This window comes from Bos taurus, chromosome 29 (assembly GCF_002263795.3).
Source record: "Bos taurus isolate L1 Dominette 01449 registration number 42190680 breed Hereford chromosome 29, ARS-UCD2.0, whole genome shotgun sequence".
NCBI lineage: Eukaryota > Metazoa > Chordata > Mammalia > Artiodactyla > Bovidae > Bos > Bos taurus.
In genome coordinates, this window is record NC_037356.1 from 44475188 (window position 1) to 44487055 (window position 11868).

At 46.2% G+C, this 11868-nt stretch overlaps 1 protein-coding gene across 1 annotated transcript; it reads right to left on the reverse strand.

Moving 5' to 3' along the window:
• Window positions 1-6326: 6326 nt before the first annotated feature.
• On the reverse strand, window positions 6327-9676 carry MRPL11 (mitochondrial ribosomal protein L11). Its single transcript, NM_001014932.1, has 5 exons — window positions 9470-9676; window positions 8998-9093; window positions 8212-8305; window positions 7967-8126; window positions 6327-6596 (listed from the first exon to the last, which is right to left on the reverse strand). The coding sequence occupies exons 1-5, from the start codon at window positions 9590-9592 to the stop codon at window positions 6491-6493; spliced, it is 579 nt and encodes a 192-aa protein (NP_001014932.1). The 5' UTR covers window positions 9593-9676; the 3' UTR covers window positions 6327-6490.
• Window positions 9677-11868: the final 2192 nt, after the last annotated feature.

Genomic DNA, 11868 nt, shown 5'->3' on the forward strand with positions numbered 1-11868 from the left:
TGTAGTCAATGAAGCAGAAATAGATGTTTTTCTGGAATTCCCCTGCTTTCTCTATGATCTAATGGATGTTAGCAATTTGATCTCTTGCTCCTCTGCCTTTTCTAAATCCAGCTTGTACATCTGGAAGTTCTTGGTTCACATACTGTTGAGAATTTTGAACATTGCTAGCATGTGAAATGAGCACAGTCATATGGTAGTTTGAGCATTCTTTGGCATTGCCCTTCTTTGGAAATGGGATGAAAACTGACCTTTTCCAGTTCTGTGGTCACTGCTGAGTTTTCAAAATTTGATGACATATTGACTGCAGCACTTTAGCAGCAGCATCTTTTAAGATTTAAATAGCTCAGCTGGAATTCCATCACCTCCACTAGCTTTGCTTGTAGTAATGCTTCCTAAGGCGCACTTGACTTCACACATCAAGATGTCTGGCTCTAGATGAACAACCACACCATCGTGATTATCCAGGTCATTAAGATCTTTTTTTGCGTAGTTCTTCTGTGAATTCTTGCCACCTCTTCTTAATATCTTCTGCTTCTGTTAGGTCCATGCTGTTTCTGTCCTTTATTGTGCCCATCTTTGCATGAAATGTTCTCTTGGTATCTTCAATTTTCCTGAAGAGATCTTTTTCTTTCTATTGAGAATAGCAAAGAGATCTTCTGTCTGTCTATTCTATTGTTTTCTTCTATTTCTTTGCACTGTTCAGTTCAGAGGCTTTCTTATCTCTCCTTGCGCTTTGTTGGAACTCTGCATTCAGATGGGTATATCTTTCTCTTTCTCCTTGGCCTTTCATTTGCATTCTTCTCTCTGCTCTTTGTAAGGCCTCCTCAGACAACCATTTTGCCTTTCTTGCATTTCTTTTCTTTGGGACGGGTTTGGTCACCACCTCCTGTACAGTGTTACGAACCTCCAGCCATATTCTTCAGGCACTGTATCAGGTCTAATCCCCTGAATCTATTTCTCACTTCCACTGTATAATCATAAGGGATTTGATTTAGGTCATACCTGAATGGTCTAATGGTTTTCCCTACTTTCTTCAATTTAAGTTTGAATTTTGCAATAAGGAGTTCATGATCTGAGTCACAGTCAGCTCCTGGCCTTTTTTTTGCTGACTGTATAGAGCTTCTCCATCTTCAGCTGCAAAGAATGTTATCAATATGATTTTGATACTGACCATCTGGTGATGTCCATATGCAGAGTCACCTCTTGTGTTGTTGGAAGATGGTCTTTGCTATGACCAGTATGTTCTCTTGACAAAACTCTTAGCCTTTGTCCTGCTTCATTTTGTACTCCAAGACCAAACTTGCCTGTTATCCAGGTATCTCTTGACTTCCTACTTTTACATTCCAATCTCCTATGATGAAAAGGACATCTTTTTTGCTGTTAGTTTAGAAGGTCCTGTAGGTCTTCATAGAACCATTCAACACCAGCTTCTTTAGCTGAAGAGGCTGAAGCAGCCGTGGGTAGATGCAACAAAAGTGAATAAAATCTCAAAGGCACATACAGTACATGCAGTCAGGGACAGAGCCGCTGCTTTGGTAGAGAACCACAGCTGCAGTCAGAGTCCTGACTTAGAGTGCGGTGACGGGAAGCCTTTTCCTAGGAGGCAACATTGAGTTAAGACCTCAAAGATGAGAAACAGGAGTAAGAATGTTCCAGGCCAAAGGAAAGCAAGAGGAGATGGGAAAGGCTTTCACCTGCTTAAGGACTAGCAAGGACATCAGTGTGGCTGGATCCAGGCCAGCCAGAGGAAGAGACGTTGAAGAGGAGGGGAAAGATTACTCAGGGCCTAAAACCGTGACAGGAAACAGATTTTATCTCCACATGCAGTAGGGATCCATTGAGGAGATCTAAGCAGGAGAATGACATGATTTGATTCACAGATTAAAGCCAACCCCCTGACAATGTGTGGAGAAAGGATTGGAGGAAGCAAGAGTGGAAGCCGAGAGGCCAGGTAGGCTCCTGCAGTGGTGCAGGCAGGAGGAAATGAGAGCTTTCACCAGGTATGAACGGAAGTAAAGGACTGGATTTGGGCTACTTCGGAGATGTGTGTGTGTGTGTGTTTGTGTGTATGTATGTGTTAGTCATTCAGTCGTATCTGACTCTTTGCAACCCCATGGATTGCACCCCGCTCCTCTGTCCATGGAATTCTCCAGGCAAGAATATTGGAGTGGGTTGCCATTCCCTTCTCCATGGGACCTTCCTGACCCAGGGGTTGAAGCCAGGCCTCCTGCATTATGGGCAGATTCTCTGCCATCTTGGCCACCAGGGAAGCCCACTTTGGACACAGAACTAACATGATTTGCTAAGGCATTTAAAGTGGGGATGAGGAAATGAGAGGCGCCTTGTATCTCTGACTTTAGCAACTGGATGAAGAGTTGATGTTTATTTAGACTGGGATGAGATGAGCATCAGGACTTTTGTAGTATCGTCTGGTGCTGGCAGGACTAATTCCCAACCTCTCTGGATGAGGGCATATCCATCTTAAGCCTCAAGGAGCTCCCAGAAATAATGTGTCACAGGCATTGAGCAGGACACAATCAAAGATAACCAGACACACAAGGAAGCAAGACAATATGAACAAGAATTTGCAGAGCAAACATACACAGTAACATATATTGGAGTAGTCAGTCACGAATTTAAAACAACTATATTTTTTCATGTTTAAAGAAGTAAATTACAAAGTCAAGAACGTCTATGGGGAACATGAAATGGTAACAGTGATAAAGCAGACTTGAAAAAGAGCCAGTAGAACCTCTAACAATAAAATAGATGAAAACTAAAATTAAAAAACAATTGGAGGGCTTCCTTGGTAACTCAGTGGTAAAGAATCCACCTGCCAATGCAGGAGACATGGGTTCAATCCCGGATCCAGAAAGGTCCCACAGGCCTTGGAGCATCTAAACCCGAGTGCCACAATTACTGAACCTGTGCTCTAGAGCCTGGGAGCCGCAACTGCTGAGCCCACGAGCCATAACTACTGAAGCCTGCCCATCCTAAAGCCTGTGCTCCACAATAAGAGAAGTCACTGCGATGAGATGCCCGTGCAGCACAACTGGAGGGTGGCCCCTGTTCACTGAAACTAGAGAGAAGCCAACACGGCAGCAAGACCTAGCACAGCCATGGAAAAATAGTGGAAAACTGGAAGAGCCAAAAAGTCGTAGTGCCATATGAAGATGTTTTTTTGTTTTGGCAAAAAAATTATAAAACAATGTGCTGAGTGGCCCATTTGTACATTTTCTGAAAACGAATTGCCTATGATCTGGGCCTCTTAATGTACCACAGGCTACTATAATCCAGGGCAAGTTTCAGTGAAAGTACACAATCCAAAATATTATTTTCTATTTCAGTTATTTAAACTAAAGGAAATAAAATGACACTATTTATATAATGAACACATGTAATTAAAAATCATTATTTTAAGAAAAAATTAGTGGCATATACTGGGGTTCCCAGATGGCACTGGTGGTAAAGAATCCATCTGCCAAGGCAGGAGACCCACGTTTGGTCCCTGGGTAGGGAAGATCCCCTGGAGAAGGAAATGGCAATCCACTCTAGTATTCTTGCCTGGAAAATCCCATGGACAGAGAAGCCAGGCAGGCCGCAGTCCTTGGGGTCACAGAGTGGGACACAGCACACACACACACACACCTTGCCATATACTGCATATAGAGTATAATTATGTCATATACAGCGCCAGTTACTTAAGTGTGATAGTTTATTACCCAGTGTTCCATTCTGATAACTAGAAAAGCATTAATAGATTGTAAAACTCTTATTTTACTAGACTGAGGGCCTCAGTTTCTTGCTGGTTGTCAGTCAGAGGCCACCCTCAGTTCCATTCTCCCTAATAAAACTCATGTTGCCAAAGACATCATAGAGCTGTAGAAAAAACAAGAACTAGATGAACTAAAAGTCCAGAGAGGAAAGAGCCCTTCATGTGTGAGCTGATAATCACCAGATGTCTTTCTCCCTGGAGATACCTTCCCATTTTAGGTGCAAGCTGATTGGGTTTAGTCCAGGCAGAGGGAACCCACTGGGAGTAAGCTTTGGGTGGTCTCTCATAAAGATAGAAAAAGGTGGAGAGAATGTTAAAAAAAAAAGATCAGGCTGACTCTAAGCCAATAGAGATTGTTGTAGGTGTATTTAATAATAGACACAAGACTGAGACAAAGAACACTTTAAGCACAGAGTGAATGGGAGATGAAAAGCATAGACAGTCTGTTTAGACGATTCTTTATAAAGTGTTATGGTGAAAAAAAAACAGAAATGCAGCAGTGGCTAAAGGAGATGTGCAGGGAGATAATTGCTTGTTCTTGAATAATACTAGAGTTTATGTGTATGCTCAATTTTTTTTTTTGCTATTGAGTCATGGAGTTCTTTATATACTTTGGATATTATCTCATCAGATATATGATTTAAACACTTTTTCTTCCTATTCTGTAGGTTGCATTTTCCCTTTGTTGATGACTTCCTTCGCTGTGCAGAAGTTTTTTAATTTGATATGCCGTTTATTTTTGCTTTTGTCGCCTTTGCTTTTGAGATTAAATCAAAAAGCTCATTGCCAAATCATTGCCAAAACCAATGTTTTCTTCTAGATTTACGGTTTCAGGTCTTATGCTCAAGTCTTATATTTATTCGACTATGCCAGGTCTTAGTTGCAGCACAGGAGATCTTTGTTGCAGCCTGCAGGACCTTGGATGCAGCATGTGGGATCTTGTTTTGTGACCAGGAATCGAATCTCCGCTCCCTACACTGGAAGTGCAGTCTTAATCACTGGACACCAGGGAAGTTCCTGAATTAATTTCTCAAGTTTCATTCTTTGGCATGTGGTTGTTCACCTTCCCCAGGACCGTTTATTGAAGACCTTTCCCCACTGAATATTCTTGGCTCCTTTGTCATAAATTAATTGACCGTATATGGAGTTATTCCTGCAACCTTTTGAGATAGGCACTATCTTCCCTATTGTATAGATGAGGATCTAAGTCACAGAGTAGGTAAGTAACTTGCCTAAGACTATACAGCTTGGCAGAATAGAACCGAGGGTGGCCCCTGACTTGACAACCAGCAAGAAACCGTGGCCCTCAGTCCAGCAGTTCAGAAAGAACTAAATGCTGCCAACAACCCCGTGAGTTTGAAAGTGGATCCTTCCCCAGTCAAGCCTCAGATGAGACCACAGCCTCAGCTGACTCAACTGATTGCAGTTTTAGGAGATCCTGAAGCAGAGGACCAAACGATGTTCATCACAGGGCTGTGGGTTTGTTTGTTGGTTTTTTTATGCAAACAAAAAACTAACCAACAGTTGAGGCCTTGGTAACTAAACAATAGTCTACTCATAAAACACGAAGTAGCTATTAAAAACTGTTTTAAGGAAATAATGAAAAAATATTCTAAATAATTGCCAAGCTACAAGTAGAATACAACAGTATATAGAATATGACCCAAATTTGTTTTTCTTAAAGCATTACATATAAAGAAAAACCAGAGTAGAAAAGATAAATGGCAATATATTGGCAGGAGTCTCATCTGGGTGGGAGGGGATTACTCGAGGCTTTTCTTTTCCTGTAGGGTTTTTTCTAAGCTTTCCAAGTCTTCTTGGTGTAAAACCACATGCCTGGGCACATAACAGGTGCTTGGTAAATGTGAATCCCATTTCTCCCCAGACTCCTCCTCTCTTCTCTGTGAGGACAGGAGTCCATTATATCATGACTAACGGAAAAACAAACGGCCAGGTTCCAAGAACTTCTCCCACTGTGGGCAGGAACCTACTGATGCTTTGCTTCTTCTGCAGGTCTGTAGCCATAAACCCCACAGTATTCACATTTTGGTATCACCTGACTCTGAGTCAGGGTCAGTTTAATGGACAGGTCTGAGGCAGCCCTTGGGATCCAGGGTACTCTGTGTAGCAACTCTGCTTGGGGCTGTGATCTGAAGTCTTCAAAAGGGTCTGTTTCTGTGGAGGCTGCGAGTCCACCAGAGACAGGAGGCCTTTCTGATGGAAGCAAGCCCAACATCCACAGCCCCTGCCTGCCCTGTCCGTTCTCTCACCCCTGCTGCTGCTGCTAAGTTGCTTCAGTCATGTCCAACTCTTAGCGACCCATGGACTGCAGCCTACCAGGCTTCTCCGTCCATGGGATTTTCCTCTCTCACCCCTAGGAAGGCAGAAAAGACAAGATTTTCTCCTTCCTCTGTCTGGTCAGACCTTGGGCAAGTTGCTCTACCTGGCTGAACCTCAGACTACACATCTGAGAAACTCCTACTTCCCAGGGCAGCTGACGTCTGTCCGTGGTGGCTACTGTCAGCACCGTCCCAAAGCAGAAACTGCAAGTGGATGACAAAACATGTTTACTCAGGCTTGATGCTCTGATATACAGAATTTAAAAATAATAAAGTCAGAAAAATATAATCAGCTTGATGTGACCTCCCTTCCTCCCCTTGGGCACAGCCTTCTCAAATGGCCCCCTTCAAAATCCCAGAGGCTGGGGGACAGGAATCACTTCTTGGCAGCTTCTGCCTGGGCTGCCAAATCCGCCTCTTTCTGAGCAGCCAGGAACAGGGCTCGCTCCTTCTGGAAAGCTGCCAGCTCTTCTGAACTGAGGCTGCAAGTACAGAGAAACACAGTAAGTGAGGGGCCGGTCACGGGTGGGAGCTCACAGCAGCCACGTCACTGTCTCAGAGCCCCTCCCCGCTCCTGGACGTCCCAGCCCCATAGGTGTGTGTTAGTCGCTTAGTCATGTCTGACTCTTCGTGACCCCATGGACTGGAGCCCACCAGGCTTCTCTGTCCATGGAATTCTGCAGGCAAGAATACTGGAGTGGGTTGCCACTGCCTTCTCCAGGGGATCTTCCAATCCCAGGTCTCCTGAATTGCAGGCAGATTCTTTACTGTCTGAGCTATAGGGAAAGACCCTCCCAGCCCCCACACCTTTGCTCATCTCTCTTCTCTGCCAGGAGTGCCACTCTGCCATCACCTCTACCTTTTACTATTTTCTTAAATCCCTCCTTATCCTTGGAGGATTAGAACAGCTAAACCCCAATCCAGATTAACCTGCCCACTCTCTGAGCCCAAAAACATTTTGTACAAAGAAGTCATCAGGTGGTACATGGACGTCTCTCAGAGCAGGGATCAGATTCGCTCACTGCTGTATTCCCAGAACAAGTAAAGATCGGAGCAAAGTAAATCCCACCCCTGCTCCATGCTTACCCCCGCTCCTCTTGGGAAATAACCAACCATCAGCCTTCGCATGGGATGTGACACCAGCAGCAAGAGGCCAGGGAAGGGCTGAGTGCTACCCCGCTGTCATCTGGGCCACACGCTCTCCCACTCAACATCTCACCTTCCTGAGGTCTCCGAAGCCCCATGAGGAGCCCTCTGTTGGCCTCAGGATCAGGTCTGGATTTGAGAACCAACTAGACCCTTTTGCCTCACCTCCTACTATGTCCCACTCTGTCTCTAGTGTGATGCACCCAGATCACACTGAACTTCTCTGGTTCACTCTTCACCTGACATTCTTCACAGGGATTTTTCCACTTCTTGGAATGCTTGTCCCTAGTCCCTGACCTCCTTTCCCAGGGCTTTGTTTGGATGTCAACTGCTCTGCAAAGCCTTCATTGACACACAGGCAAATTCAGGAACCTTACTCCCTGTTCTCAAGACATTTGTGGTTTCTTTGATCAGGGCTGACCATCCGGCAGTATAATGCTCCAATATGGATCTGCCTCCATCTCTGGACTGGGAGCTCCTTAAAAGCAAGGCCAAGCATGGCTACCTCCTTCCGGACTGTATCCAGTGTCCAGGACAGTCTAATACACATTGGGTGCATAACAATTATATTCCAAATGAATGAATGAGAATCTAAGATCCTTTAACACAGACGCTGACTCTCCCACTCAGTGGGACCTCAGCTTTGTCCCAGAGTCAAGAACATTCCAGGCCCTTCTCTCACACTGAGCTTCCCCCAGATACTCACTCCTTCACCACACGAATACCCAGGGAACGGGCAGAGCCAATGATGGAGCGGACAACAGAGGACAGGGGCACATCTTGGAGGGCAAAGGCGTCATCCTGAGCTTTGACGCGGGCGATCTCATACACGTGCTTCAGTGTCACCAGGCCGGCCACCTCTTTCCCTGGGACAAAGCACAAGCAGCCCTTCAGGAGTCACTGCTTCCTTCCAGAGCCCCCAGAAGCCCAGATGCCCACCATGCCCCTTACCTGTGTTCCGGGCCCCCTTCTCAATCCCAGCGGCGGCCTTCAGGAAGTAGGAAACAGTGGGTTGGCCAATTTTTATTTCAAATGTTCTGTCAGGCTGAAGGGAAAAAAAGAGTTATGAGAATCCTCCTACCTGTCCCAAGCCCTGCTGCCCCAGCCCAAGGAGCTACTAACTTCCTGCCCACCTCTGCTCACCTTCCTAGGGTGCTCCTTTAACTGACCATAAAGCCACAGGAAAAATAAACTTCTAACAAATGTCCCTGTCACCTCTATTCCAGCTCCAACTCTGCTCTGGAAGCCCTGGAAAGTTGGAGGGACAAAAAAAAATCTGCAACACGGTAGGGCGCGCTCAGGAAAGATATGGTCTAGTCTCCACTGTGTAAAAGGGGAAAGGGTGGCCCGGCATCGAGAAGAGATTCTGGACTTCCTTGGTGGTGTCCAGTGCTTAAGAATCTGCCTGTCAATGCAGGGGACACGGGTTCGATCCCTGGTCAGGGAAGATCCCACATGCCAACCTAAGCTTGTGCACCACAGCTACCGAGCCTGTGCTCCACAACAGCAGAAACCCGAGCACCGCAACTAGAGACAGCCTGCAGGCAGCAACCAAGACCCAGCACAGCCAAAAATGGCCTCAACTACGACCCGGTGCAGCCAAGTAAACAAAAATAAAATATTTTTTTTTAAAAAAGAGATTTGCCCCAAGCGGGGAGCCAAGTAGCAACCCCAGGTGACCAGCTCCAGGCCTTGGGGAGAATAAGGAAATTGGGGATCAGAGTCCCGACTCCGCACCTTCACAAAAATCTTGGTAGGCAGAGGAATGCCTTCTTTGATGTCCTTGGTCTTCTCGTTGAACTCCTTACAAAACTGGTTGATGGAGACGCCTCGCTGTGAGGGAGGCAAAGAGGTAAGCGTGGGGAGGAAGGGCCGGGTTCCTTCCACCCAGGAAGCTCTATCCCTTCTCTCCTCCGTCTTCACGTCTCTAAGGATACCCATCCTTTTCTCTCTACCCACATTCAACTACCATTTTATGTGCCAGATGATTCGTGTGCTCCATACCTCTCTGTCCTTTCAACAGCCCGCTGACGAAGGACGGAGGAGGCTGAGCCTCCAAGAGGTTGTATAACTAACCCAAGGCCATAAAGTGTGCGGGCAGCAGCCCCGGTTTGAAACGAGGCCGCCCTGGCCCAGTCCGCACCCCTCACCCGCGTACTAGATCCAACCCTCCCGCCCCTCCCACGCCTGGTTTCTGCCGCGGCTGCACCTGACCCAGGATGGGGCCTAGAGGGGGCCCGGGCATGGCCTGGCCTGCCCGCAAGATGGTCCGGATCACGCCTTCGGCCTCGGGCTTCCTGAGAGCCCGAGTGGCCCGGCTTAGCTTCGACATGATTCGGAGCTCCCGGGGTTAGTTAACCTCAGATCTACACCAAGAGAGGGGCTCTGGGCGCCGCCATATTGGGTTAAAGGTCAAGGGTCCTCACGTTAGGGTAAGACAAATAAAGCTGACAAATAGCAGCATTGACTCAATCCTTCCGCCCTCCAACTGGTAAGACAAGGATGAGATGAAGCGGAAAAAAACTTTTAACGTGCTATCTTAAAACTGGGGAAGGACTCGAATAGCTCAGATACGCATATTCCTCCTGGAGAGCACACAGGCAAGACCTCAGACGGCCAAGCTAGGAAGGGGACTTTAATGCCCGCACTGCATTGTGGGTATGGTAGTTTTGACCTGGTATGCCAATCCCACAGATTGCGGTGTTTTGGGGCGCCCTCTGCTGGATTTGGTAATAATCCCTGGGTTTTAAAATAGCCTGGAGTCCTCCTTAGGAAATCTCTTCACTTTCTGAGCCTGTTTTCCTCACTTGTTGCTGAAAGGGAATATGGTTAAGAGCACGGACCTTGGAAACAAATCGCCTGCTTGCTTCTCTTGCTGGCTATGAACTTGATCAAGTTATTTAACGTATGCTCAGTATCCCCCTCTGTACGATGGGGATTATAATATGTAGCACCTACACCTGGGATTGTTGTGAAGTACACCTAGTCAGCAGGTGCACTTCACTGTACAATAAGGACAAAACCTTCAGAGAGCTGTTGTGAGGCTTAAGAGGCCCAGAACACATTTGATACATCACCTGTGTCCAGTAAAATAAGCCATCACATCATCTTATTCTTTTTCTTTCTTTCTTTTTTTTTTTTTAGCATTTGCCATGTGCCAGGCATGGTGTTAACTGCTTTAGGTCACTACTTACTACGTCCTCAGTCGTGTCTGACTCTTTGCAACCCCATGGACCATAGCCCATGGGGTTCCTCTGTCCAGGGTATTTTCCAGCCAAGAATACTGGAGTGGGTTGCCATTTCCTCCTCCAGGGGATCTTCCCCACCCAGGGCTCGAACCTGTATCTTCTGTAGCTCCTACATTGGCAGGCAGATTTTTTACCCCTGAGATACCTGGAAAGCCTGTTAACTGCTTTAAGGGTATTATTATCTTATTTAATCCTCACAATGGCCTGAGACATTGTTTTATTATACTCTACAAATGAGGACTTCCCTGGTGTCTCAGATGGTAAAAATCTTTACAAATGAGAAATTGAGGCACTAAAAGAGGTCCCAGAACATATAACTGGTATGTGACAAGGCTGGGAAACAAGTATCAGGATTATCTGATTCTAGACCTTGTGCTGTTCACCACAGCTCTGTACTGCCTCCTCTACTGAAATGAGATAATCCATGTAAAACCACATGGTAAACTGTGAGACATATCTATTTTAAATTCTGAATTCATGTTGGACTCCCTCTAATTAAGTGTGATTGTTCCTGCCTCTGATGTCTGTCAAGTTCTTTATAACACTCGGCCTCATTAGCCTTATCAAGACTCTGGACCCAAGAAGGCTCTTTTGATTTACTTGCCATAAAACGGGGAGCACAGTAATTAACTTCCCTGTGCTTCCTGTCTTTAGGAGTAACATGGGGCTAAATATAGTACCTCCCTCACAGGAAATTAGTTAATTCAGGTAAAGCACATCGAAGAGGGCCTGGTCTGCACTTCATGCCTTCGGCCTAGAATACCCTGATGAGAAAAAAGAAGAGGAAACAGGCTATATCTACAAAACAGGCTCTCATCTCTGCTGCTCCTTATTTTCACTTGTCTCACACTGGCTTGTATTTATCACAGTTTCTGTTGAATAGCTTTCTAAGTATTTGAGGAGTTTATCTTGCCATCCTCTCCCTCCTGGCTTTCTGCACCCACTTATTCCACTGTGGTTCGTTCTGTTCTGTGACTTTAAGAGAAATGGGGGCGGGGCCTCGGATTTTGTTTGCTTGTTTGTTATTTTCTTCTTAGTAATCCTTGTTTAGACCCTCAGTCCTGTCCGACTATTTGTGATCCCATGGACTGTAGCCTCCAGGCTCTTCTGTCCAGGAGATTCTCCAGACCTGAATACTAGAGTGGGTTGCCATTTCCTTCTCCAGGGGATCTTCCCTACCCAGGGATCAAACCTGCATCTCCTGCTGAGAGAGTCAATTCCTAGGCAGGTTGATAAAAAGTCCGGGGTCCCAAAGGAGTAGAAAGGGGTCTGGGGCTCTCAAGGAGGAGTTGCTGCTGCTGCTGCTGCTAAGTCGCTTCAGTCGTGTCCGACTCTGTGCGACCCCATAGACAGCAGCCCA

Bases quoted from the DNA above. Each gene is read 5' to 3' on its own strand.
- MRPL11 (NM_001014932.1), bottom strand. From the start codon at position 9,592: ATGTCGAAGCTAAGCCGGGCCACTCGGGCTCTCAGGAAGCCCGAGGCC. The intron at 9,094-9,469 runs GTGCAGCCGCGG...CCTCCCTCACAG, and splicing joins TAGGCCCCATCCTGGGTCAG to CGAGGCGTCTCCATCAACCA. The intron at 8,306-8,997 runs GTGCGGAGTCGG...TTTTCCCTTCAG, and splicing joins CTACCAAGATTTTTGTGAAG to CCTGACAGAACATTTGAAAT.